The 27,785-nt window shown below is 41.5% G+C and overlaps 1 protein-coding gene across 1 annotated transcript in view; it reads left to right on the forward strand.

Annotated features, from left to right (window-relative positions):
• Positions 1 to 560: 560 nt before the first annotated feature.
• OLAH (oleoyl-ACP hydrolase) overlaps positions 561 to 27,785 on the forward strand; it is a 29,831-nt gene continuing 2,606 nt past the window's right edge. Inside the window, 5 exon segments of the mRNA XM_042230389.2 lie at positions 561 to 682; positions 9,703 to 9,833; positions 19,543 to 19,564; positions 19,566 to 19,786; positions 23,436 to 23,541. Of these exon segments, the coding sequence (XP_042086323.1) occupies positions 561 to 682; positions 9,703 to 9,833; positions 19,543 to 19,564; positions 19,566 to 19,786; positions 23,436 to 23,541 (602 nt within the window).

Below are 27,785 nucleotides of genomic sequence, written 5' to 3' on the forward strand. Positions count from 1 at the left end.
TACACACTGCAGCTAGAAAGTAGCCCCTGCTCACCACAAGTAAAGAAAGCCCCACACAAGCCAAAAATAAATCAATAAAATTTTAGAAAAAAAAAGAAGAATAGGTTTTCTGCTGATTTTGGATGCAACGTCCTATAGATTGAGTCCAACTGCTGCACTGTGTCACTTAAGACTACCGTTGCCTGATTTTCTGTCTGGACAATCTGTTCATTGATGTCAGAGGGTATTATGCATTATTACAATAATACTATACGACTAACATGCTACTACTATCGTATTTTTATAATAATATACTACTACCATTGTATTATTATAACGATATACTAATAACACACTACTATTGCTGTACTATTTTAATCTCTCCCTTAATGTCTGTTAGTATTTGCTTTATATGCTAGGTGCTCCTGCATTAGGTGTGTATATGTAAATGAGTGTAATATCCTCTTCTTGTATTGATTTTCTTATAATGCCTTTCTTTGCCTTTTGTTACAGATTTTGTTTTAGTCTATTTTGCCTGATATCTGTGTTGTTACACTTGCTCCATGCAGGCTGGGGAACACATGGAGGTAGTTGGGGAAGACCTCTCCCCTCCTTGCCTGGGGGCCAGCCAGCACCTGTGCACTCTTGAGCGGTGTCTGGGCTGCGCCAGCCTTTTCACCTGTGCCAGCAATTCTCCAACCAGGTAAGGGGGCTTGTCTCCTCCACATAGGACCCCAGGACTGGGATGCTCAGTCTGAGCCTCAATCTGCTCACTCCCTGGGGCAGCATCCACACGTCCAATCCCCCTTTTCCTCTTAGCCCCCTTCAAGGGGCACAGGTCCTGACCCAATGCTTTTCTTCCTGTTTTACCCAATTATGTGTATATCTTTCTTACAGCCTTTATTGTTACAGGAGTCCTTGTGCTAGTGTCTAATTAGCTTTCAATAGGAACTATTCCACATCTGGATTTTGCTGTTATTATCTGGGTGTTTTGTTTTGTTTTTTTTTTTTTTCGGCCGTGCTATGCAATTTGCTAAACTGGAAACTGGCAATTTACAATAGTGTAGAAGGGCTCCCTTTTCTCCATACCCTCTCTAGCATTGATTGATTGTGGCTTTTTTGATGATAGCCTTTCTGGCTGGTGTGAGGTGACATCTTATTGTAGTCTTGATTTGCATTTCTCTAATAATTAGTGGTCTTGAACATCTTTTCACGTGCTGTTGGCCATCTGTATATCTTCTCTGGAGAAATGTCTTCTATTTATGCTTTCTGCTCATTTTTTGAGTGGGTTGTTTCTTTTGAGGCTGTTAAATATCATGCTCAGTTCAGTTGCTCAGTCGTGTCTGACTTTGCGACCCCATGAACCGCAGCATGCCAGGCTTCCCTGTCCATCAAAAACTCCTGGAGTCCACCCAAACCCATGTCCGTTGAGTCGGTGATGCCATCCAACCATCTCATCCGCTGTCGTCCTCTTCTCCTCCTGCCCTCAATCTTTCCCAGCATTAAGGTCTTTTCCAATGAGTCAGCTCTTCGCATCAGGTGGCCAAAGGATTCGAGATTCAGCTTCAGCATTCCAATGAATATTCAGGACTGATTTCCTTTAGGATGGACTGGTTGGATCTCCTTGCAGTCCAAGGGACTCTCAAGAGTCTTCTCCAACACCACAGTTCAAAATCATCAATTCTTCTGCACTCAGCTTTCTTTAGAGTCCAACTCCCACATCCATACATGACTACTAGAAATACCATAGCCTTGACTAGATGAACCTTTGCTGACAAAGTAATGTCTCTGCTTTTCAATATGCTGTCTAGGTTGGTCATAACTTTCCTTCCAAAGAGTAAGTGTCTTTTAATTTCATGGCTGCAGTCACCATCTGCAGTGATTTTGGAGCCCAGAAAAATAAAGTCTGTCACTGTTTCCACTGTTTCCCCATATATTTGCCATGAGGTGATGGGACTGGATGCCATGATCTTAGTTTTCTGGATGTTGAGCTTTAAGCCAACTTTTTCACTCTCCTCCTTCACTTTCATCAAGAGGCTTTTTAGTTCCTCTTCACTTTCTGCCATAAGGGTGGTATCATCTGCATATCTGAGGTTATTGATATTTCTCCCAGCAATCTTGATTCCAGCTTGTGCTTCCTCCAGCCCAGCATTTCTCATGATGTACTCTGCATATAAGTTAAATAAGCAGGGTGACAATATACAGCCTTGATGTACTCCTTTTCCTATTTGGAACCAGTCTGTTTCTCCATGTCCAGTTCTAACTGTTGCTTCCTGACCTTTGCATACAGGTTTCTCAAGAGGTAGGTCAGGTGATCTGGTATGCCCATCTCTTTCAGAATTTTCCACAGTTTATTGTGATCCACACAGTCAAAGGCTTTGGCATAGTCAATAAAGCAGAAATAGATGTTTTTCTGAAACTCTCTTGCTTTTTCGATGATCCATCAGATGTTGGCAATTTGATCTCTGGTTCCTCTGCCTTTTCTAAAACCAGCTTGAAAATCTGGAAGTTCACGGTTCACGTATTGCTGAAGCCTGGCTTGGAGCTGTTTGCAAATTTTGGAGACTAATCCCTTACTGGTTGCATCATTTGCAAATACTTTCTCCCAATCTGTGGGTTGTTTTTCTATTCTGTTTATTGTTTGTGCTGCTGTGTAAAAGCTTTTAAGTAGATCCTATTTGTTCATTTTTGGTTTTACTTCCATTATTCTGGAAGACAAGTCAAAAAAGATGTTGCTATGCTGCATGTCAGCGTGTTTTCCTCTAGGAGTTTTAGAGTGTTCAGTCTCACATTTAGGCTTAGAATCCCTTTTGAGCATATTTTTGTGCCTGGAGTTAAAGAATGATCTGGTTTCATTTTTTTACATGTAGTTATCCAGTTTTCCCGTTGCAGAGACTGTCTTTCCAACATTGTGTAGACTTGGGGGGAGGTGAGTTTTACATCCTTCTGCTACACATTTTGACCTCTCTCAAGCCTGATTCTTATGATTTTCCTTGCTTGAGAGTTGTTCTGAAAATCCCAAGTTAGCAATTTTTCTTTTAGCACTTGAAGAGATTAGGCTCTCTTCTAGATTTCCATTCTGCTATTCCTTCCAGATTATAGTTCATCCCCTCATCCTCTGGGATTTTAATATTTGCCCTTTGTCTTTGTTTTCCATTTTCATCATTACATACATTTCTTTCTTTGTAGTCTATTCTGCTCAGAATGTGCTGGGCATCTTTACTCTTTGGACTGGTATTATGTATCAGTTCTGGGAAAATCTAAGCCACTGTCTCTTGAATATTATCCCTACCTCATCCCTCTCTTCTCTCCTCCAGGATTTCAGTCAAATAGATGCTTCTATTGTTTTTTTCTTGAGGACAGAGTCACTATTACTTTTATCTGAGGATAACTGCAAATGTTGAGAAATGACCCAGGACGTCAGTGATATCTATCGAAGTAAAATGTCAACTGAGTAAATTGACATTTACTCAATTGGCATGTCAAAAAAATGTCTATTAAGTTTTTAATTTTTATTTATTTTTGATTCCAATGGGTCTATGTTGCTGTGCATGGGCTACTCTCTAATTGTGGTGCATGGGCTTCTCATCGTGGTGGTTTCTCTTGTTGTAGAGCACAGACTCTAGCATGTGCAGGCTTCAGCACTTGGGGCATACAGGCTTAGCTGCTCTGTGACATGTGGGATCTTCCAGGACCAGAGACTGAATCCATGTGCCCTGTATTGGTAGGCAGATTCTCAACCACTGGACCACCAGGGAAGACTTATTAAGCAAGAGTAAACACTCCTCTTGCCTATAACTGATAACAAGATGTGCCAAGTCAAAAATAAGGTGATATCAGAAAGAAGAATAGGTTTTACTTATTTCTATTAGAAACAGCTGATGGAATTTAGCCTCATTTTACTGAAGTTCTGTAGCCCTCAGTAAGAGCCTTCAGTCATAAACACTAAAAATATGCATCCAACCTCTGATTGCCAATTTTTCTTGGTAGGCAAAGCTGTCTCTTCTGGCATTTTATCTTTTCTTAAGGAGTCAGTGAAATCCTAATGAATCAAACAGGTGATTTTTTTGGAGAATTTGTGATTTCTCCAGGCCATTCTTACTAAGAAAACAGCCTGAGTGACAAAGTGATTCCCCACCTCTGGGAACTTTCTTCCTCTAGTTAAGCAGGTCTTTCAGTTCCTCAGGTGCCCTGCACTGCACTATAAGAAGTCAGCATACTGAGAGATCAGCCTGGTCTCTGGGAAACACTCCTGAGGCTCACAGCTGAGTGATCCAGGGCCTTGACATGATTCAAGGAGCTTCTAGGAAGTAAAAGGATAAAGTCCACTTGGGGGTGGTAATTATTCTTCCTTTCTTTTCTGAATATTTGCAGCTTGCAGAGTTGGAAGTTTGGTGTTTTTTGTTTTTGTTTTTTTTTGCTTATTTTTGGTTGCGCTGGTCTTCATTGCAGTGTGTGTGATTTTTTTAGTTGCAGCGAGTGGGGGCTACTCTTTATTGCGGTGCACGGGCTTCTTGTTGCAGTGGTTTCTCTTGTTGGAGAGCACAGGATCTAGGCACACAGGCTCAGTAGTTGTGGGGCATGGGCTTAGATGCTCCACAGCAGATAGAATCTTCCCAGACCAGGGGTTGAACCCATGTCCCCTGCATTAGCAGTGGCTTCTTATCCACTGAGCCAGCAGGGAAGTCCCAGAAGTTTAGTATTAGCAGTAAAGTTTCTCTAAGACTTCCTAATTCTCCCTTAAGTTTTAAAACTTCATAAATATCTAGAAAATGAAGACACCAATATTTTAAAAGCAAACCTCTCCTCAGACTCCAATTTTCTAGTAAGTATTGAGTGTTCTTGGCTTGATTTGGCTGCAGGGTGTTTACTAGCTAGAGTTTTAGTAATGTTCATCTTTGTGTTTCTCTGTGTTAGGCAGGGGTTCAGCTAATGGAAGCACTTCCTGATGACTGAATGTGAGCTGAGGAAGGTGACTCCAACATAACATCTGTCATGTTGCTTCTAATCCATTTCTTCTCCTCTTTTTAAAATAGGGCTTGGAATAATAAAAAATAATCAACAGATTTAAAAGTGTGCTCAAGGCTGATCAGACGTTTTATGTCCAAAGAGGTATTGAATTTGGCACTGACCAGAAAGTTCCTGAGAGGAGCAGTTTTGCGCCATTTCCTCAAAAAATGGAGAGGAGAGACAAAGCTGAGACAATCGGGGGTGTCACTGCGTGCAGTCTGGGTCTTTCCAGTCCCAGGTGCTCTAACACTCTGCCTTTGGAGGTTGCCCTTTTACATGGAAAGGGGCTTCTCAGAGAAAGCTCATTAGATGGCCATCGTCCCCAAGGCAAGGTATTTGTGTTTTTGCCACACCATGTGGCGTGTGGGATCCTAGTTTCCCCAACTAGGGACTGAACCCATGTACCCTGCGTTGGAAGTGCAGAGTCTTAACCAATGGACCGCTAGTGAAGTCCTGTAAGGTATTGTAAATGGCACCAACTACTCACTATGTAAAATGGTACTGACTTGGTGGTGAGCTTAATGTGAAATTGTAAATCCATGACTTGGCCAAAAATGTGAAAGCAGGATTCCATTTACACCCAGACGTAGAGTAGAGGTCTCTGTCCCTGGCTCTGTCATCTGAAACCTCCCAGGTATGCTATCCACTCCCTGCCACTTATGGGTCCACCTGTTTGTTGATGCTGAGAAAATAAGAAAAGGGCTAAAGTAGGGAAGTAGCTGTTAGGATGAACAGGACTTGTGTTCCAATTCCTGACTTGTCACTGGCCAGGTGACCCTGGGCAAGTAACCTAATGTCTCTTGGCCTCAGTTTCTCCAACTGTCAAACCAGGATTAATAGAAAACATTCATTTTTGTTTTGTGGGTTACTAAAACTTTGCCGACTAAGGTCCATCTAGTCAAGGCTATGGTTTTTCCAGTAGTCATGTATGGATGTGAGAGTTGGACTGTGAAGAAGGCTGGGCGCTGAAGAATTGATGCTTTTGAACTGTGGTGTTGGAGAAGACTCTTAAGAGTCCCTTGGACTGCAAGGAGATCCAACCAGTCCATTCTGAAGGAGATCAATCCTGGGATTTCTTTGGAAGGAATGATGCTAAAGCTGAAAGTCCAGTACTTTGGCCACCTCATGCAAAGATTTGACTCATTGGAAAACACTTTGATGCTGGGAGGGATTGGGGGCAAGGAGGAGAAGGGGACGACAGAGGATGAGATGGCTGGATGGCATCACTGATTCGATGGACATGAATCTGAGTGAACTCCGAGAGTTGGTGATGGACAGGGAGGCCTGGCATGATGCAATTCATGGGGTTTCAAAGAGTCGGACACGACTGAGTGACTGAACTGAACTGAACTGAAAACCAGGCTAAGTATTTTTGAGACATTTAATCAAAATGTAAGGAAGATGCTATGATTGTCCTTATTTTACAGATGAGGACATTGAGACTTTCAGTCACTCAGGTCATTTTCCTAGTGTCATATCAACAGATTTGAATTCAGATCTCTTTATTTCCACAGGCTGTTGAAAGTGAAAGTCACTCAGCTGTAGTCTGACTCTTTGTGACCCCATGGACTATACAGTCCATGGAATTTTCTAGGCTAGAATACTGGAGCGAGTAGCCTATCCCTTCTCCGACAGATCTTCCCCACCCAGGAATCAAACTCGGGTCTCGTGCATTGCAGGCAGATTCTTTACCAACTGAGCTATCAGGCTGCTGATAGTGAGTTAAATGATCACTAATCCCTCTCAACTCTAAAGTCTTAGAATTTTATGATTTAACCAAAACCAAAAATGAAGAAGGGGAAGACAAAGAGAAGGCAAGTGCAGGTAGAAGGCTTCCACCCAGAGGACTGGCTCAGGAAGGTTAGCTTCTCTTGGTCTTCGTCTGTTTTCCTCAGGCAACACAGGAGATTGGATGGATGCAGAGGGCAGGCAAAAGCCCAAGAATGAGAGCGTTCTGCTTCATCCAGGCTTTGCAGCAATGAGCACTACCCTCCGTGGCTCTACCTTCTTGTGAGATCTTGGCTGTGGGTTGCTATGGAGGACAGGCACCCCATCAATGTGGGTTCTGAGGGCCCACTGTGACACTGGCCTGGCTCTAAATAAGTGAAGGGAGCTCCTACCCCCACTCCCAAGGCAAAGAAAGGTGGTTTCATCTTGAAACGAATAATCAAATGGTTTCACTGGTGGCTCAGTGGTTAAGAATCTGACTGCCAACACAGGAGACACAAGTTTGATCCCTGGATGGGGAAGATCTCCAGGAGAAGGAAATGGTAACCCAGTATTCTTGCCTGAGAAATCCCATGAACAGAGGAGCCTGGAGGGCTATAGTCCACGGGGTTCCAAAGAGTTGGAAATGACTTAGCAACTAAAAAAAAAACAAAAAACAAAAAACACAGCAATGATCAAAGTGTCTACACCTAATTTTGTGTTTATGGCTTTGTATTGTTTTCCTTATAGAACTCCCCTATTTCTGCTGGTTACACAGTCTTCAGGTATGGCAAGACTATTCTTATCCTGACATTTTTGTTCATGAGAATGCAAGTCATTGAAATAGACTGAAGTAGGGCTCCTTGGCTTTAAAAAATATGGACTGGTTTTAAAGTAATGTTGAATTCAAATCATTTTTCTAGACTCTTCAATAGCTTCCAGAAATAAGGTTCATAAAACGCACCCATTAGCTATGCAGTTTTTACCAAACTGTGGAAGGCACTATGGAAGGCTTTTGTATTCCTTTAAAAAATGACTCTAGCGTTTTTCCAGTAACTGGTTGATACCTATGAAGCTCTTATTTAGGGCTGATCCATGGTCAGTGAGTTTGTTGATAATAGGATTAGTTAGAAGGAATGTAGCCTCAAGTACATAATGTCCCTCTTCACAAGAAAACATTAAAATTACCCCTTTGAGGGGACTTCCCTGACCATCCAGGAGTTAAGACTTTGCCCTCCAGTGCAGAGGGTGTGGGCCTGATCCCTGGTCGGGGAGTTAAGACCCCACATGCCCCATGGCCGCCAAAAAACCAAAACATAAAAAACATACTATAACAAGTTCAATCAAGACTTAAAATGGCTCACATTAAAAAATCTTTTTTAAAAAATTGTCCTTTTGTTTTTTTCTCTTTAAATTAGCAATTATTAACATAAATGCCCTGATACAAGCCAAGGAGATTTTCTCCAAAAGTTATTCTTCCCCCCAAGAAAGGTTTTAACTTATGCTTAAGTTTGTGTAAAGTTTCTCATAATTGGTAGTGTTCTATTATTTTATCATGAAAACCAAAATCCTCTTTAAAGAACACATGTAAAGCTGACAAAATCTCAATCATTGTTAGTTTTGGATGCTTGTAGAGATCAACTGGGCGTGCATCACCAGTAGTTCAGCTGGTAAAGAATCCACCTGCAATGCAGGAGACCCTGGTTCGATTCCTGGGTTGGGAAGATCCCCTGGAGAAGGGATAGGCTACCCACTCCAGTATTCTTGGGCTTCTCTGGTGGCTCAGAGGGTAAAGAATCCACCAGCAATGCAGGAGACCTGGGTTCGATCCCTGGGTTGGGAAGATTCCCCTGGAGGAGGGCATGGTAACCCACTCCAGTATTCTTGCCTGGAGAATCCCCATGGACAGAGGAGCTTGGAGGGTTACAGTCCATGGGGTCGCAAAGAGTCGGACACGACTGACTAAGCATAGTGCAGCACAGAGATCAACTGACTAAACGGGAACTTAAAAAAGAGAGAGGCGAGACAGATTTAATCACCATAGTAGAGCTGATTATCTCACATTTGACAAGACTATATAACTTTATAAATAATTTAATCATCAATTTGTAAACTTTACAGGAAGTGTTAAATTATGGATGATGCCATGTATATATATTGAATGTTTTGTACATATATTTATGTTGAATATATATATATATATATATTGAATTTTTAAAAAAGCAATTATCTGGAATACTAGGTGAAAGGATACTTGGACATTGTGGTAAAATTTCCAAAAATTATATGCTGATGCAAAAAGGTGTATTTAATTAACACTCAGAAGGGAGTGAAAATTACGTGCTTTGGAAAACTTACAGATGACTTGAAATTATGAAGACACTGAGATAAAACTGTGTAGATACAACTATTCCCTGAATTGGGAAAAAGGTGATTTCTAAATTAGCATGTCTATCCCTTTTAAATGTGCATATGAAATGTATTTCCTAAATATTAGATATAATTGACTATTTCACTTACATCTATCAAAGTTTATATAAACTGTTAAAAATGAATCCATGAAAAAATTTTTTGGCCATTCTTGTTGGAAAAAAAAGGCAATCCCTTTATATATGAATACAGTCTCCTTATAATGAATTAAAATTTCTGTTAAAATACACCTAATTCAGTTAGGACAGGTGAACTGACTTTGCTGCTGCTAAGTCGCTTCAGTCGTGTCCGACTCTGTGCAACCCCACAGACGGCAGCCCACCAGGCTCCGCCATCCCTGGGATTCTCCAGGCAAGAACACTGGAGTGGGTTGCCATTTCCTTCTCCAATGCATGAGAGTGAAAAGTGAAAGGGAAGTCGCTCAGTCCTGTCTGACTCTTAGCAACCCCATGGACTATTAGCCCACCAGGCTCCTCCATCCATGGGAGTTTCCAGGCAAGAGTACTGGAGTGGGGTGCCATTGCCTTCTCCGGAACTGACTTTATATCATGTTAAATATTTCAATTTTCTCCCTAGGAATGAAAAAGTTGTGAACTGCTTACACCAGAATCTTAATGCACTTTTTAGGCTGGTTTGCTTTCCTTGGGGAAGAGGTGGCTCCACTTACTTTGCCAAATGGGGCCAAGATATTCCTAATTTTGTGGAAGGTATGTGAACTTTTATCAGTAAGTAATTTGCAAGGTCAGATAACATGCACATACAAACAATACAGGTTTCCTCACTGGGGGATAGTTAATATTAATAGATACTCAAGATTGCTCAATAATGTGATTTTTCTATTTCCAGAGCAAGAAATTCTGTTATCTTCCGCTACCAGATTAAACATGTTATACCATTTGTTAAGGCCAATAGGTCACTGAGATTCTGTTTAGACTCTGTTCAACTTTTTTCTGCCCCTTGTCTCTCTGTCTATTACGCTTTCTGTCTTAGGAATTATCTTTCTTTTTTTATTGTTGTTTAGTCTCTAAGTCATGTCTGACTCTTTTGCAATTCCATGGACTGCAGTCCATCAGCCTCTGTCCATGGGATTTCCCAGGCAAGAACACTGGAGTAGATTGCTATTTCCTTCTCCAAAAGATTTTCCTGACCCAGAGATCAAACCTGCGTCTCATGCATTGGCAAGTAGATTCTTTACCACTGAGCTTATTGGTGGACTGTGAACTTGAACTTTTTCTCACAGCAGCATGAAAGTGAATTAAACACCACTCATTTTCTGATTATATTTTCTTATTCCCTGACATGGGTAGCTTAAGTCGAAAGCTTTGAGGGACAAAACACTGTACCTCTTACCTCTCTGAAACTGTAAGTCTCTCAGTTGTATCCAACTCTTTGGGACCCCATGGACTGTAGTCTGCCAGGCTCCTCTGTTTACAGGATTCTTTAGGCAAGACTACTGGAGTGGGTTGCCATTTCCTTCTCCAGGGGATCTTCCCCACCCGGGGATCGGACCCAGATCTCCTACTTTGCAGGTAGATTGTTTATAGTCTGAGCCACCACAGAAGTCCCTTATATCTGAGGTCACAGCATCTAATTCTTGGCTGACATTGCAACACTGTTTTCTAACTTTTGGCTCAGCTGGTAAAGAATCCGCCTGCAATGCAGGAGACCTGGGTTCAGTCCCTGGGTTGGGAAGATCCCCTGGAGAAGGGAAAGGCTACCCACTCCAGTATTCTGGCCTGGAGAATTCCATGGATAGTATAGTCCATGGGATTGCAAAGAGTCAGACACAACTGAGCAACTTGCACTTTTCCAACTTTTCCCTCTCTAGCCCTGTGGGAATACATACAGTGCTACTGACTTCTTGGCTTCTTAAAAGTAAAGCAACTATATTCCAACAGAAATTTAAAAAGTAGGCCTCCACCTGCAGTCTAGAACTTGCAACCTGTACCAGGTAATTTACACATCTCTACAACAGGAAAGAGGCTGGAGAAATCATACTTCACTTCTCCAGAATTTTCCTTTCTTCAGGGAGGTCCAGGTTGCCCCAGCAGTTCAATGATCCCTTCAAACAGGTACTGTGTGTGTGTGTGTTATTCAGCTTCCCTACCTGTTCAATGAGAGGATGTTTCTTCTGTAAGACATTAAAAAATTTTTTTTATTGGATTATAGTTGATTTACAATGCTGTGTTAGTTTCACGTGTGCAGCAAAGGGACTCAGTTATACCTGTATTCACTGTTTTCTTTTTTTTCTTTTTTTATGGACACTTTCCCCATATAGGCTATTACAGAGTATTGAGTAGAGGTCCCTGTGCTATACAGCAGGTTATTATTTATTTTATATTTACTAGTGTGTATATGTCAATCCCAGTCTTCCAATTTATATCCCTCTTATCCCTTGGTAACCATAAGTTTATTTTTTTACACCTGTGACTCACATCTATTTTGTAAATAAGTTCATTTATAGTTTTTTAGATTTCACATATAAGCAATACCATATATTTGTCTTTCTGTGTCTGACTTACTTCACTCAGAGATTGACATCACTAGTGAAGATAACAATCTCTGAGTGAAGCAAGTGTCTGAAGTAGTGAATGTCATCTTCACTAGAGATGACAATCTCTAGGTCCTAGGTCCATTTATGTTGTGGCAAATGGCATTGTTTCATTCTTTTCTTATGGCTGAATTATATTCTCTTTAATTTTTTATTGGAATACAGTTGATTTATAATGCTGTGTAAGGTACTTCTCAGAACTGGAAAGTTGGTTCAATAGCATAATCAAACAAACCATCAAGTATCAATTACTACTGTCTTTTCAATACTACTATTTTGAAATATTTGCTTCATATTTTATTTTTACTTTTGATTAAGATCTCTATTAATCTTTTTAAAATGTAACTATTTTAAAAATGGTTTTAGATTTATGAAAAATTTGCAAAGTTGTTCTCAACTATCCCTCACCCAGCTTCCTCAATTATCTTCCACACACAGTTTCATGTCATTATATTTCAGAGACATTTACATGGATTATAATTTCAAATATTAGTTCTTTACCAGTATTTTATCTTGTTTACCTTTCTTGAGAGTCGCCATTTATTCCTGTGTTGGAATACTTTCTGCCTTTTATGATTATCACCTTCTTTTGGGATCTTTTCCTTCTTTCTTTGTTTTCTTATTCCCAGCTCTTTTATTCCTATCCTCCATATCCATTTAAATACATTGCATCTATTACCTCACAGACAACATTCAGTCATTTTAAAAATCATTTTTGTCCCTTTAATCAATTTCTTTCCAGTATTCTGTCAGTCTTTGTGCAACTGTCTATTTCTGTTCAGGATGTTGAATTTCTGAGTTATAGTGTTTTTTCATATCTGCAATTTCTCATTTGAATTTATATTAGAGTTTTGTATTGTTTGCTTTGCTCTGTGAGCTTTTTAAAAAGCATGTTCAATCATTAGCTGAAAAAGTTTGACTCTTACTTTCTTCGTTTGGTGTGTTATGCTTACTTCTACTCATGATGAAGTATGTTGGATTTTCCTGACCCACAAAAACAGGTCATTCTGGAACTTTGAGATGTTTTGAGGAATAAACTCAAGTTCTAAAACAGTGGGACTCAAATGCTACATTTTTGTAAGGAGGGGATGAGGAAGGAAATGAACTTGCATTTACATATGCATAAAATACCTTTCAAGGCTTATGTTAATAATTGATACCTTTGATTGCCCCTAGCATATTCAAAAGCAGAGACATTACTTTGCCGACTAAGGTCCATCTAGTCAAGGCTATGGTTTTTCCAGTGGTCATGTATGGATGTGATAGTTGGACTGTGAAGAAGGCTGAGTGCTGCAGAATTGATGCTTTTGAACTGTGGTGTTGGAGAAGACTCTTGAGAGTCCCTTGGACTGCAAGGAGATCCAACCAGTCCATTCTGAAGGAGATCAGCCCTGGGATTTCTTTGAAAGGAATGATGCTAAAGCTGAAAGTCCAGTACTTTGGCCACCTCATGCGAAGAGTTGACTCATTGGAAAAGACTGTGATGCTGGGAGAGATTGGGGGCAGGAGGAGAAGGGGATGACAGAGGATGAGATGGCTGGATGGCATCACTGACTCGATGGACGTGAGTCTGAGTGAACTCCGGGAGTTGGTGATGGACAGGGAGGCCTGGCGTGCTGTGATTCACGGGTTCTCAAAGAGTTGGACAAGACGGAGCAGCTGAACTGAACTGAAGAGCAAGATTTGGAGAGATTTTTGCATTGCAAGCCTTTTTGTACCTCTTGAATATTGAACCATGTATGAATTTAAAGTGCCCTGGAAATTAAAAAAAAGAAATCTGTAAGAAAAAGCAAACCACCCAGTTAGTTGCTTACTCTGTTTATTAGTTCAAGGGTGCCCTCTTCTGTCACTATAAGTGATGTGCAGTTTATAAATAAATGACAACGTAGAGTTGGGGGGTTCATTCTTCTGATTCTTTGATGCTACCTGGCATCTGTAGGGCTTTTCTCTTCAGCCACTTCCTTCTTTATTTTTGCCATCAGGCCTGCAAGGGACGTCCCTCCCTTTCCAAGGTGCCTCTCTCAGCCACTACAACTCTGCTCCCTCATGCTTTCCAAGCCCCTTTCTCTCCATTTCCAGGTACCAATGCTCTGCCACGGAGGTCTCCCCAAAACCCATGCACTGGAGGAAGAGAGTCCCGCTACTAATATATAAATATATTTTACAAATTATTGAAGGCAATTTCATATGAGGTTTTCAATCAACAGTTGACATAAGATAGATATTTCACATATTTTTCTGACTTTATATAAATGTAACGTACTGTAAATGTTCCTCTGAAGCTTGTTTTCTCCTCTGTTTTTTTTGAGATTCATCCCTTGGATATGTGACTACTTCACTGGCTTTTAACTAGGAATATATTATTCCACTGTGTGACTATATGTGTCTAGTCTTCTCTTTATAGGGATTAAGGTCTTTTTCTGCTATGTGTAATAACTTCTGTGAGCAGTCTCATATACAGTTGACCTTTAAACAGTGCAGGGGTTAGGGATGATGAAGCTCTGCACAGTTGAAAATCCACGTATAATGAGTAGCTGGCCCTCTGTTTTCAGGGTTCAGCATCTGCAGAATGAACCAGCTGCATTTCTTGTAGTACCGTAGTACTTACTATTGAAAAAACTCTGCATATAAATGGACTCCCCCAGTTCAAACTCTTGTTGTTCAAGGGGCAATTGTATGTGTTCATGCATGCATGGGTAAAAATCTATACTTAAAGGTGGAATTTCTGGGTATTGGAATAGGAATGTCTCTACTCCAAATCGTCCTCCAAAAGAACTGCAAAGATTTTTACTGCCAAACCAGCACACGAAAATTCGTATCCCTTTATATCCTTGACAACACTGTTATTGCCAAGGCTTTTATTTTTTTGCCAATCTGTGCATGAAATTATTCTGATTTTGTTCTATTATTTCCAGTGTTATTGAGATGTAAATGACTGGATAAGCTTGGAGCTTCCTAGGTGGCGTAGTGGTAAAGAATCCATCTGCTAAGGCAGGAAATGCAAGAGACGCAGGTTCAATCCCTGGATCGGGAAGATCCCTTGGAGGAGTAAACAGCAACTCACTCCAATACTCTTGCCTAAAAAATTCCATGGACAGTGGAGCCTGGCGGGCTACAGTCCACGGGGTTGCAAAGAGTCATACATGACTGAGTGACTGAGCACGCGCACACACACACACACACGCATGCACATGGTGAATAAGTTTAAGCTGAACGACATAACTTGATATGTATATATTGTGAAATGATCAACATGTAAGTTTAGTTAACATCTATCCTCTCAAATAGTTTCAGCTTTCTTTCCTGTGATAATTTTTTATCTATTCTCTTGGCAATTTTCAATATGCAATATAATATTGTTAACTATAGTCACCATGTTGTACATTATATCCCTAAAGTGTATTCATAGTAATCAAAATAGTATCCTATTGACATAAAAACAGACACACAGGCAAATGCAATAGAATTCAAAGTCCAGAGATAACCTCCCAAATACACAGTCAACAAACATTTGACGAGAGCGATATGAAAGTCACTCCGTTTTGTTGGTTGCTTTGCAACCCCATGGACTATACAGTCCATGGAATTCTCCTGGCCAGAATACTGGAGTGGGCTGCCATGCCCTCCTCCAGGGGATCTTCTCAATGCAGGGATGGAACCCAGGTCTCCTGCATTGCAGGTGGTTTCTTTACCAGCTGAGCCACCAGGGAAGCCCACAGAAAAGACAGTCTGTTCAGTAAATGATGCAGGGAAAGCTGGATATTCACAGAAGGATGAATAGACCACTCTCACCACTCACTCAAAAAATTAACTCAAAAAGAATGAAAGACTCAAACATAAGACCTGAAATCATAAAACTCCTAGAAGGAAACAAAGAAAAAGCTCCTTGACATTAATCTTGGTTATGATTTTTCAGAGATTACACCTACAGCCCAAACACAAAAGTAAGATAAATAAATGAGATAACTCCAAACTAAAAAGCTTCTGCACCACAAAAGAATCACCAAAATGACAAAGCAACCTACCAAATGGGAGAAAATATTTGCAAATAAAAACTCTAAGAAGGAGTTAATAGCTAAAACATATAAGGAACTCATACAACTCAATACCAAAAAACAATGATTTTTAAATTGAATAAACAGAGGAACTGAATAGACATTTTCTGAAAGACAACTTACAAATGGCCAACAGGTGCAAGAAAAGATGCTCAACATCACTCATCATCAGAGAAATACAAATCAAAACCACAAGCTATCACCTCACACCTGTTAAAATGACGGTTCCCAAAATGACAAAAGATAACAAGTGTTGATGAGGATGTGGGGAAAAGGGAACCCTTGTGCACTGTTGGTAGGAATATGAATTAGTGAAGTTACTCTGGCAAACAATATGGAAGTTCCTCAAAAAATTAAAAATAGAACTACCATATGATCCAGCAATTCCACTTCTGGGTATATATCGAAAGAAACAAAACTGGTTATCTCAAAGAGATAGCTACACATCCCATGTTCATTAGAGCATTACTTACAATAGCCAAGACATGGAAGCAACCTAAGTGTCCATTGATGGATGAATGATATAGAAAATGTGATATCTAGATAGATAATGAAATAATAGTTAATACTGAGCTGACAAAAAGGAAATCCTGCCATTTGCAACATCGTGGATGGACCTTGAGGGCATTGCTGCTGCTGCTGCTAAGTCGCTTCAGTCGTGTCCGACTCTGTGCAGCCCCATAGACGGCGGCCCACCAGCCTCCCCCGTCCCTGGGATTCTCCAGGCAAGAACACTGGAGTGGGTTGCCATTTCCTTCCCCAATGCATGAAAATGAAAAGTGAAAGTGAAGTCGCTCAGTCGTGTCCGACTAGTAGCGACCCCATGGACTGCAGCCTACCAGGCTCCTCTGTCCATGGGATTTTCCAGGCAAGAGCACTGGAGTGGGGTGCCATCGCCTTCTCCGACTAGGTAAAATAAGTCAGACAAATACTATATGGTATCACTTATATGTGGGATCTAAAAGAACCAATTCAGAGAGGTACAACTTCCAACTGCAAGATAAATTACTCTGATTTTAAATGGAGCAATCCTTGTTATAGGTGAGACTGGCATTTTTCATATATATGCATAGTTGTTGTTCAGTCGCTCAGTTGCGTCCGACTCCTTGCGACCCCATGGACTGCTGCAGCGTGACACACCTCCCTGTCCTTCACAATCTCCTGGAGTTTGCTCAAACTCATATTTCTATTTATGCTTCCTTTCCTGTGAGTTTCTCATCAGATTCTTATGCTTACTTTTCCATTTGATTCTCTTCTTTTTATTGATGTATAGAAATTCTTTACATATTTAGGACCCTACTTTTTTAGGTATTGCAGGTTAAAATGTCTTTCCCAGTCAATGCCACCTCTTTCTTTACATGTTGTCTTTTGATTCATGGAAGTCTTAAATTTTAATATAGTCAAGTTTATCTCTCTTAAAGTTTGCACTTCTTACAGCTTACTCTAAAAAGTATACCCTGTCAGTCACAAAGTTATTTGCCAATATTCTCTTCTCTCAATTTTTAAGTGTTTTGTCATATTTAAGTTAGAATTGACTTTTCTATATCATGTAAGAGCTAGGTATTTCTTGATTTCACATGAATAATCAGCTGACTTGGTTATTCAGAGACCTACACTTTCTTTCCCACTGATTTTAAATGTCAAGACAGTTATAAAGTGAGTTCCCAGATTCATGTTGATGTATGGCAAAACCAATACAATATGTAAAGTAATTAGCCTCTAATTAAAATAAATAAATTTATATTAAAAAAATAAAGTGAGTTCCCACATGTGTGTCATCTATCTCTAAGCTCTTGATTCTGTGCAATTGGTCTATCTGCCTTTCCCATAAATTTAAGGCACTTCAATGCTTGTCCTTCTCAGCCACTCTTGAAACTTGGTGTCTTATACTCCTGATACAAGCCATGATGGTGTGATCACTCACCTAGAGTCCTGGATATCCTGGAGTGCAAAGTCAAGTGGGACTTAGCAAGCATCACTATGAACAAAGCTAGCGTAGGTGATGGAATTCCTACTGAGCTGTTTCAAATCCTAAAAGATGATGATGTTAAAGTGCTGCATTCAATATGCCAGCAAATTTGGAAAACTCAGCAGTGGCCACAGGACTGAACAAGGTCAGTTTTCATTCCAATCCCAAAGAAAGGCAATGCCAAAGAATGCTCAAACTATGCACCATTGCACTCATTTCACACACTAGTAAATTAATGCTTGAAATTCTCCAAACTAGGCTTCAACAGCACATGAACCGAGAACTTCCAGATGTTCAAGCTGGATTTAGAAAAGGCAGAGACCAAATTGCCAACATCTGTTGGATCAAAGAAAAGATAAGAGAATTCCAGAAAAACATCTACTTCTGTTTCATTGACTACACTAAAGCTTTTGTCTATGTGGATCATGACAAACTGTGGAAAACTCTTAAAGACATGGGAATACCAGACCACCTTACCTGCCTCCTGAGAAACCTATATGCAGGTCAAGACACAACAGTTAGAACCAGACATGGAACAATGGACTGGTTCCAAATAGGGAAAGGAGTACATCAAGGCTGTATATTGCCACCCTGCTTATTTAACTTATATGCGGAGTACATCATGTGAAATCCTTGGCTGGATGAAGCACAATCTGGAATCGAGATTGCTGAGAGAAATATCAGTAACCTCAGTTATGCAGATGACACCACTGTTATGGCAGAAAGTGAAAAGGAACCTCATCAAGAACCTCTGATGGAAGTGAAAGAGGAGAGTGAAAGAGCTGGCTTAAAACTCAACATTCAAAAAACAAAGATCATAGTATTCGGTCCCATCACGTCATGGCAAATAGATGGGAAAACAATGGAAACAGTGACAGACTTTATTTTCCTGGGCTCCAAAATCACTGCAGATGGTGACTGCAGCCATGAAATTAAAAGACGCTTGCTTCTTGTAAGAAAAGCTGTGACCAACCTAGACAGCATGTTTAAAAGCAGAGACATTACTTTGCTGACAAAGGTCGGTCTCTTCAAAGCTATGGCTTTTCCAGTGGTCATGTATGGATGTGAGAGTTGGACTGTGAAGAAGGCTGTGCGCCGAAGAATTGATGCCTTTGAACTGTGGTGTTGGAGAAGACTCTTGAGAGTCCCCTGTTCTGCAAGAAAATCCAACTCATCAATCCTAAAGGAAATCAGTCCTGAATATTCATTGGAAGGACTGATGCTGAAGCTGAATCTCCAATACTTTGGCCACCTGATGCAAAGAACTGATTCATTGGAAAGGACCCTAATGCTGGGAAAGATTGAAGGCAGGAGGAGAAGGGGATGACAGAGAATGAGATGGTTGGATGGCGTCACCGACTCGATGGACATGAGTCTGAGCAAGCTCCGTTAGATGGTGAAGGACAGGGAAGCCTGGTGTGCAGCAGTCCACAGGGTCGCAAAGAGCCAGACACAACTAAGCGACTGAACAACAAGAAGCCGTAGACAGTCATTCTGTTAGCACAGGCTCATGACTGGAATTTTAAATTCCCTCTTATGTTTTTTCTCTTCTAGTTATACCATTTACCTTATTGTGAGTCAAACTGCACACATGTGATTCATCCAGTGTTTCTAAATGTTTTTTAAAAATTCTAAATGTTGGAGAGTATTTTTCAGATATGTAGTCTGCTGTAGCTTGTGTTCATTTACTCAGCAAATTCTAAAATGTTTCTCTCCTTACATTTAACTACTATTATTCACATCTTTGAAACTCTGCCCATCATATTAACATAAGCCCTTTCACAGTATCACAGCAACCCTCATGCCATCTGCACACGTTAACCGTCTTCCTTTACTTCCAGTGCATGCCATGCGGCTTGCTGGGAGAAAGCCGGTTTGAAGAACATTTTGCAAGTGACATGCATCAGGTGGTTGATGAAATTGCCTGTGCCCTGCTGCCGATTATCCAGGGTGAAAATTTCACATTTTTTGGCCACAGGTATTTAACCTCTGTTTTAAATTTTTTTTTTTTATTGTTGTTGTTGTTGTTTTTAAACCTCTGTTTTGAAAAACCTTTGGGGGACTTTTTTCCACCACAGATCCATGGTTAATGTTCTTTTAGTTTGGTTTTGATGTTTTGTCACTGCTTGAAAGAATGATTGACTCAGTATGGTTAGAGCTCTTCTCAAATGAGAAAGTCAGACTGAAAGAAGTCCTAGTAGGGACTGAAAAGATGGAAAGGCCTAGTGCTGAAATGAACGAAACCTCTCCTTCAGGGTGTGTAAATCCTAGGCTTCTCTTGGTATCTTCTCTTTTGAAAATAGCCCCAGCATGTTGGGTAACTCCGACCAGCCATGGCTTTTACAATTGGCCAGTCTGTACAATCTGCCTTTTAGGCAGAAAGCATTAAGATTTGTAAAATCAAGACTCTAGCAGCAACGTATATCCTATTTATTTTTTAAATTAAAAAGGATATAAATAGTATGTATTTCTTAAGCTAGTTCAGTTCAGTTCAGTCGCTCAGTCATGTCCGACTCTTTGCGACCCCATGAATCACAGCACGCCAGACCTCGCTGTCCACCACCATCTCCCGGAGTTCACTCAGACTCACATCCATTGAGTCCGTGATGCCATCCAGCCATCTCATCCTCGGTCGTCCCCTTCTTCTCCTGCCCCTAATCCCTCCCAGCATCAGAGTCTTTTCCAGTGAGTCAACTCTTCACATGAGGTGGCCAAAGTACTGGACTTTCAGCTTTAGCATCATTCCTTTCAAAGAAATCCCAGGGTTGATCTCCTTCAGAATGGACTGGTTGGATCTCCTTGCAGTCCAAGGGACCCTCAAGAGTCTTCTCCAACACCACAGTTCAAAAGCATCAATTCTTCGGCGCTCAGCCTTCTTCACAGTCCAACTCTCACATCCATACATGACCACAGGAAAAACCATAGACTTGACTAGACGGACCTTAGTCGGCAAAGTAATGTCTCTGCTTTTGAATATGCTATCTAGGTTGGTCATAACTTTTCTTCCAAGGAGTAAGTGTCTTTTAATTTCATGGCTGCAGTCACCATCTGCAGTGATTTTGGAACCCCCAAAAATAAAGTCTGACACTAAGCTGTAGAATTTTAAGGTTAAGTCATAAATATCAGAGTTCTGTCTGCCTCTTACTCAGTTCGACCTTTGGCAACTTCCTTGGGTTTCTGAATTAAGTTCCTTCCTCTGTGAAACTTGAATGATAATGGCTCCATTTCTGAGGATTAAATGAATAATAACCATAAATTACTTGGTATTATGGTAAGGACTCAGTACATTTTGGCTCCTGAATTATATATACACACAGATACGATTGAGCAAAAAAAAAAAAAAAAAGAAAGAAAGAAAAGTCGAAGTATCCATTATCCCAGATAATCCTTCAGAATTTTGATGTGGCTCCATAGCATTTTTACATGTGGGGATCCTATTTTATATTTCTTCCTAATTATTCCCCCCACTTAAACTATTGCTATGGAGATCTGCTATCACTGCAAGATGACTGTCAATTCCTTTTAAGATAATACTTATTTCTATCTTTTCTGTTATAAAAGCACTCTGATGACGTTTTTTGTAGAAAATTTAGTATACATTTCTTATAAATTTCTTAAGGATCACATGTCCAGAATTTAGGTTAATGATATACACACTGATAGAGCACTTGATAGAAATTTCCAAATCACCTTCAGTTTACACTCCAGCAGCAATGACCATGGAACTGAGTTTCCTTTGTTCATTGCCTGAAGATATTTGCAAAAAAATGCTCTCGATCAATACTGTCTACACAATATAACTACGTAATGTCTACAGCAGTTCACAAACTTTTATTCCTGGCATTGCTTTAATACTGGGTTGACCAAAAGGTTTGTTCGGGTGTTTCTGTAACATAGTATGGAAAAACCCGAACAAACCTTTTGGTCAACCCAATACTTCTAGGTGCATTGAGGGGATCAACGAGATTTTATGTGTGGTTTATCTATCAATATTTACCATATTAGAAAATAAAACTATAAATCTTTCAAGATATTTAACATTAATAATCCCCTTATATGCCGATATAAAGAATACATATTTTATGCAAGACTATATTCTCTCAAAAAAGCACTGTGGGAAGAGTGGCACTATTTTACACTTTGGCACACATTTAATGCCTGGCTTATTAGAAGGCAGCTAAGATTCTCTCTTTTGCATTCCAACTGTGCTGATAACCCATGACATACATAGCATATGGAAAACTCAACTATGCTCTCATAAAAAAAAAAAAAGAGAGTTTAAAAGGGAAACATTTTAGCAATATTCTAAAAATGGCTTTAACCTCACAGACCACCTGAAAAGGTGACAGGAACTCCTGCAAGTCCCCAGACTATACCTTGAAAACTGCTGATAAATATTAAATACATAGTGACATCTATCTTTCAGGGAGGAAAGGAAATTTAAATTGATTTCAAGACATGGTGGAAATCAGTACTCAATCTTAGTTTGAATTATCTAGGATGTCTTGAAACACTGCTGATATGGCTGCAAATCATTGAAAACCTACCATTTACAAATAAGTTAGCTATTATTCAACTAATGTAAGCTCTCCTTTGGTCTGTTTCTTGATCGTTGCTGTGTTTATGCTTGTTCTTGTGGATTTCTGATGTATTACCATGAGTTTTGTTGAATAGTTATTATCATGTTTTTCTTCCCCAAATGTAGTATGGGATCTTATACTGCTTTTTTTACCGTGCTACATCTCAAATAAAAATATAATCTAGAACAGTACATTTATTTGTGTCAAGTATAAGCCCTCCTCATGTAAGTAATTTCATTTTCCTTAGGGAGGGTGGTGGAAAGGAGAGAAGTGCAGTGGGGAAATCAAGTCATTGTTTTCCTTTCTGGTGAGTTTTGATCCAGTAGACACGGTGATGAATAAAAGATAGTATTGGTTAATGAAACACTCAAATCTCTTTCACTGTCATCTTCTCATCTTTGCTCTGAAATGCACTTTAACTGTTTCCTGGTCAGTGCCTGCACTGGCCCAGGCATCTCCGATGAAAACTATTGATTCTAAGTGTATTTTCCTCCATTCTGAGTCAAAAGAGAACTTTCAGCAAACTAACTGGATCATTCTTTTCTTTTTAATAAAAAAATGTTTGTTTGTTTGTTTGTTTGTTTTTGGCTGTGCTGGGTCCTCATTGCTGTGCACAGCTTCCCCTAAGTTGCAGAGAGCCAGGGCTATTCTCTAGTTGTGGTGCAGGCTTCTCATTGCGGGGGGCTTTGCTGTGGAAAGAGGCTCCAGGGCGCACAGTCTTCAGTAGTTGCTGCACGTGGGCTCAGCAGTTGTGTCACACAGGCTTAGCTGCTCCCCGGCATGTGGGATCTTCCTGGACCAGGGATTGAACCAGTGTGCCCTGCACTACCAAGGCAGATTCTTGTCCGGTGGTCAGGTACTCCTGTCTGCCATCAGGTGATGTTCTGTAAGCACTTCTGTGTCTGAAGGTGTAGTCCTGACGTATCCCTGGAGAGAGACGTACTCTGCGTTCCACCTAGGTCTCCGCCATCTTGTTCTCCCCGCAAGGCAGATTCTTAACCCCTGGACCACCAGGGAAGCCCTGATCAGAGAATTCTCAAGTCACCAAAAGGCAGAGTAGAGAGCGTTCAGTGTCTGAACAGGTGCTTTAAATGAAATGTCAGACTAATGTTTTTACTGTTTCATGTCAAAGGCCCAAATTCGTTTCCTCAAAGATGATTTGTGTGAAGAAGAAATTGCCTTTGCACTAAAGAAAGTGGGAGGCATGCCTGAGGATTTTGTTGATGACGAGGAACTGAGTCAAGAATCTGTTACCAGAGTGTTAGCAGATCTTCACATTTTGAATGATACCATCCAAGTCATTAAGGCACGTTTTCTCTCTCTCTTTTTTAAAAAATTATCTATGGAAGACGCAGGTTGGCTGTTCTCTGAGGACGCTTATCCAGGAAGGCAGAGTTTGACTTGTTTTCTTTTGAGGCCCACCTGTGATATTTTTGTTGCCTTAAAATGGAGCCTGGGCATGGAAATTACATCAATCAAGGATGAACAGAGCATCTTTATCTTTTTTAAAAAATGTGGTTCAATGTGTGTTGGGTTGGCCAAAAGTTTGTTTGAGTTTTTCCAGAAGATCTTACAAAATCCCCAAATGAACTTTTTGGCCAACCCAGTATGCTTTATCACATAAAAAACATTAGTTGAATAAATTACTAATGTCAAAGGATGCTCATCTTCTTAGGGGAACAGCAGAAGGGGATCCCTACTTATTAAATATGTGGAGGTGATTCAGGACAAGGGAGTGATTTGCTTCTTGGGGGAATTTTGTTCCAGAACTCATTTGGCTCCATGACACCTGACTATTCCTGTCTCCTAAAAGGTCTCATTGACATATGATTCTTCTAATAGGACTGAAGTCCTAATGTTCCAGATACTGGCCCTAATAAACTGAAACCACAAGGTTCTCCCTTTTCTAACCTCCTCACAGCAGGTCCTGTGGGGCCAGCATTTGGCCCTCAGTCGCTATTATATACCATCATGCATTTCTTCAATTTTGTCTGGCTCTTGTCTCCTTCGGGGAGGAGCTGGACACACAGGTCTGAGTTCCTTTTCTTTCTGCCACAAAGCCTGGAGCTGAACCTAGGGCCTCCACAGGCAGTGCCTGTGAGTAGAAGTTTATACAAATAGCTTTAAAAAAGAACAAAAGTGGAGCAGACCTGAAGCACCTTGAGAACAGGGACAGTCCTGTTCATGTTTATCACATCTCTGCGTTCACGCCAATGCCCACCTCTACTCCACCATTAGGGCCACTAGCTGCCCCGGTCTGCCATCTCTCTCCATTTCTACCCCAACCGTCCGAGCAAATGTGGTCCCCACAGGGCTGTGCTGTCTGTCTTCCTGGCTTAGCAGAGTCAGAATCCAAGAAACACCATTCCAAGTCTGAGATCCCGTACCCCCACCAAAGGAAACGCAATCCAGAGCACTATGGACATTAGTGAAATACTGTAGGCAAAAGCTGCTTTTTAATTAAGTCTCGTACAAACATGCCTTCTGTGGAGGCTGTTCACCAGGATCCAGACCCCTGGCCTAGTGGCTGTGAGATTTGGACCCAGGGTCCCGTCTCTCAGAGGAAGGGATGCTGAGAGTAAACCCCTCAAGGTGTGGTGGGTGAAGATGCAAGGAAGTCATGTTTAGGAGACGCCATGGATATGGCACACAACAAACCACCCTCGATTTTAAAAAATCCAACCCAACAATTCACTACCAGAGGTTCTGGTGACTTTGGGGAATTAACATTTGTTAAGAAGAAGCTTGAGTGTTGGAAAGGGAGCCAAGGTTCAACAACAGACCCCGAGAGAAATTGAAATAGAGAAGTTCATGACTCATGGGTCATGGAGGAGGTCCACAGCGCACCTAGTGGAGCCACATGGGAAGGTCAAGGCCGACTGCAGGCAGAGAGGTGGCTGGACCTGACGGACATGCCCTTAGGCGTGGGTGGAGAGCTTTGGGGTTCCCCGGCTAAGTCCGGATTGGTCAATTCGAACCCCAAAGAGCTGGTTTTGGTAAACTTCATGGGAGGTTTATCTAAAAGGTACACAAGGGAAGGCTCTAGGGGGCCCAGAGCAGCTGTCACCTAGGCCGCTGGGGGAGGGTCACAACAGGAACTCACCCGTTCGTGACTCTGCACGTGCTCCAGGAGGGCTGAGTGTAAGGTCCAGGCTCTCACAAGCTGCCTGGCTGCACAGCATGGCTGCTGAGGCACCAATATTATAAAGCAGTTTAGCTAAACTCTCAAGAGCTCTCAAAAGAAACCTCCCCCAGACTGAAAATAAAAGTCACTCACAAGGATATTCCACTCGCAGAATAAAAAAAAAAAGTGTTTTAACAGTCTCACCCTCTCCGCAGCAAATCAAATCTCAGGAGCTACTTACAAGGATTCACATTCTCTCTTCAAATCTCAAATGTCCTAAGCTTGTTCTGGATTCTCTTCATTCTGCTTCTGCTCCTTCCCCTTCCTCGGTCTGCTTTCCTCTCTCCACCTCTCTGCAGCATTCAACTTTTCCCAATATACAGGAAATCAGGCCTGGAGTGTCCCTCCACCCTCTCCTTGCCCATCACCCACCCCCCCAAGGCTCAAAGCCTGGAGGTCAAAAGAAAAATCCGAGGCAGGAGGGAAGGCTTTGCAGCTCCACTTCACTCAAGCTGTCCTCCTGTGCTACTCGGATGAACACACAGTCCTCTTCTCTCTCTGGGACCCTGACAACACACACGTCAGGCTGTCTGTCATCATCCCAGGGCTCTCAGATGTTCTCCTTAAAAAATTTTTTTTCTTTTCGTTTCTCTTTGGATCATTTCTATTAACCATCTTCACGTTGACTTTGCTCAGCTGTATCAAATCTACTGATGAGCTTGTCAAAGGAATGCCCTATTGCTGTTCCTGCTTATTTCTAGAATTTCTTTTGGACTCTTTCTTGCAGTCTTCACCTCTCTAGTGAACTTCCCTATTTGTTCACTTATGTCCATCTTTCCTATGAAACCCTTTGGCATCTCCATCATAGCGACTGTCAAGCCCTTGTCTGACAATCCCAACATCTGGGTCTTATTTGAGTCTTGCACATGTGTGCTGAGTCATTTCAGTCATGTCCAACTCTGTGCAACCCTATGGACTCTAGTCTGCCAGGCTCCTCTGTCCGTGGGGTTCTCCGGGCAAGAATACTGGAGTGTGCTGCCATGGCCTCCTCCAGGGGATCTTTGCCACCCAGGGATTGAACCGGAGTCTTTTATGTCTCCTGTTTTGGCAGGTGGGTAAGTTACCACTGGGCCACCTGGGAAGCCCATTTAAATCTTATTCTTTTAATTACTTTGCCTCTTGACAATGGAGTCATTTCTTGCTTTTTGTGTCTGATCATCTTTTTTTAATTTAAAGCTAGGTATCATGCATAAAACAGATATTCTATTGAAAAATATCATGCATGAAACTAACATAAATATATTTTATGATTTGAGCACATCTCCTCTGGCAGGCCATGAATGTAGGGAGTTGGGTCAGTCCAGACTGGAGCTGAGCTGAGTTTCAGTTTTGTTGCTACTATGGGTGCACTTCAGGGCAATGGTTCTCCCAAGTTACTGTGTGCTTACTGTGGGGACTGGACTGGAGAATTTTTCTCAATTTTTCTGTCTCTCTCCAGGCTCTCCCCACTGACAGTTGTAGTTTGGCCCCCTGTGTGTGATGCTAGCCTCTGAGGTAACAAGGGGAGCTGTTGGACATCCGAGCCAATCTTCAGCTTCAGTCTTAGTCAGGTCCTCTGTGTCTAGGCCTTGTGGGTGGGTCTGGTGGGTATTGGGTCGAAGTTTCCAGTCCCTCCCCAGTAGTAGAAGATTTTGCCTTGGCTTTTGTATAGAATTGGGGGCCTGGTGGCTCAGCTGGTAAAGGATCCACCTGCAACGCAGGAGACCCCAGTTTGATTCTTGGGTCACGAAGATCCCTTGGAGAAGGGATAGGCTACCCACTCCAGTATTCTTAAACTTCCCTGGTGGCTCAGATGGTAAAGAATCTGCCTGCCTGTGGGAGAACTGGGTTTTATCCCTGGGTTGGGAAGATCCTCTGGAGGAGGACATGGCAACACACTCCAGTATTCTTACTTGGAGAATCCCAATGGACAGAGGAGCCTGGCAGGCTACAGTCTATGGTGTTGCAAGGATTCAGACACAACTGAGTGACTAAGCATAGCACAGGGGGCCCAAGACCCTTCCCATTCCTTCCCCCAGGGTAGAGGGTTATGTTTCCATCCCCTACATCCATGGGTCTTCCCATGTGCCCTGGGTGGGGGGCGTGGAGGGGGAGTGTTTGATGCCCCTGCTCCGACAACTGAGATTTCCGCTTGGTAGGAGGGGAGGACTTGACTGGGGGCAGGGTTAGTGTCCATCTGATGGTCATATCCAATTTCCTGCTGCCACCTGCCCTGGAGAGAGGGCTATTTCTGACCTCCTGCCTTGTTCCTAGTCTTTCTCATGAACCCCTAGTGGGGGCCGTGGACAGAAGCCTGTGAGTCAGTGTGGACTGCATCTGA

The sequence above is a fragment of the Ovis aries genome, chromosome 13, assembly GCF_016772045.2.
Source record: "Ovis aries strain OAR_USU_Benz2616 breed Rambouillet chromosome 13, ARS-UI_Ramb_v3.0, whole genome shotgun sequence".
Classification (NCBI taxonomy): domain Eukaryota; kingdom Metazoa; phylum Chordata; class Mammalia; order Artiodactyla; family Bovidae; genus Ovis; species Ovis aries.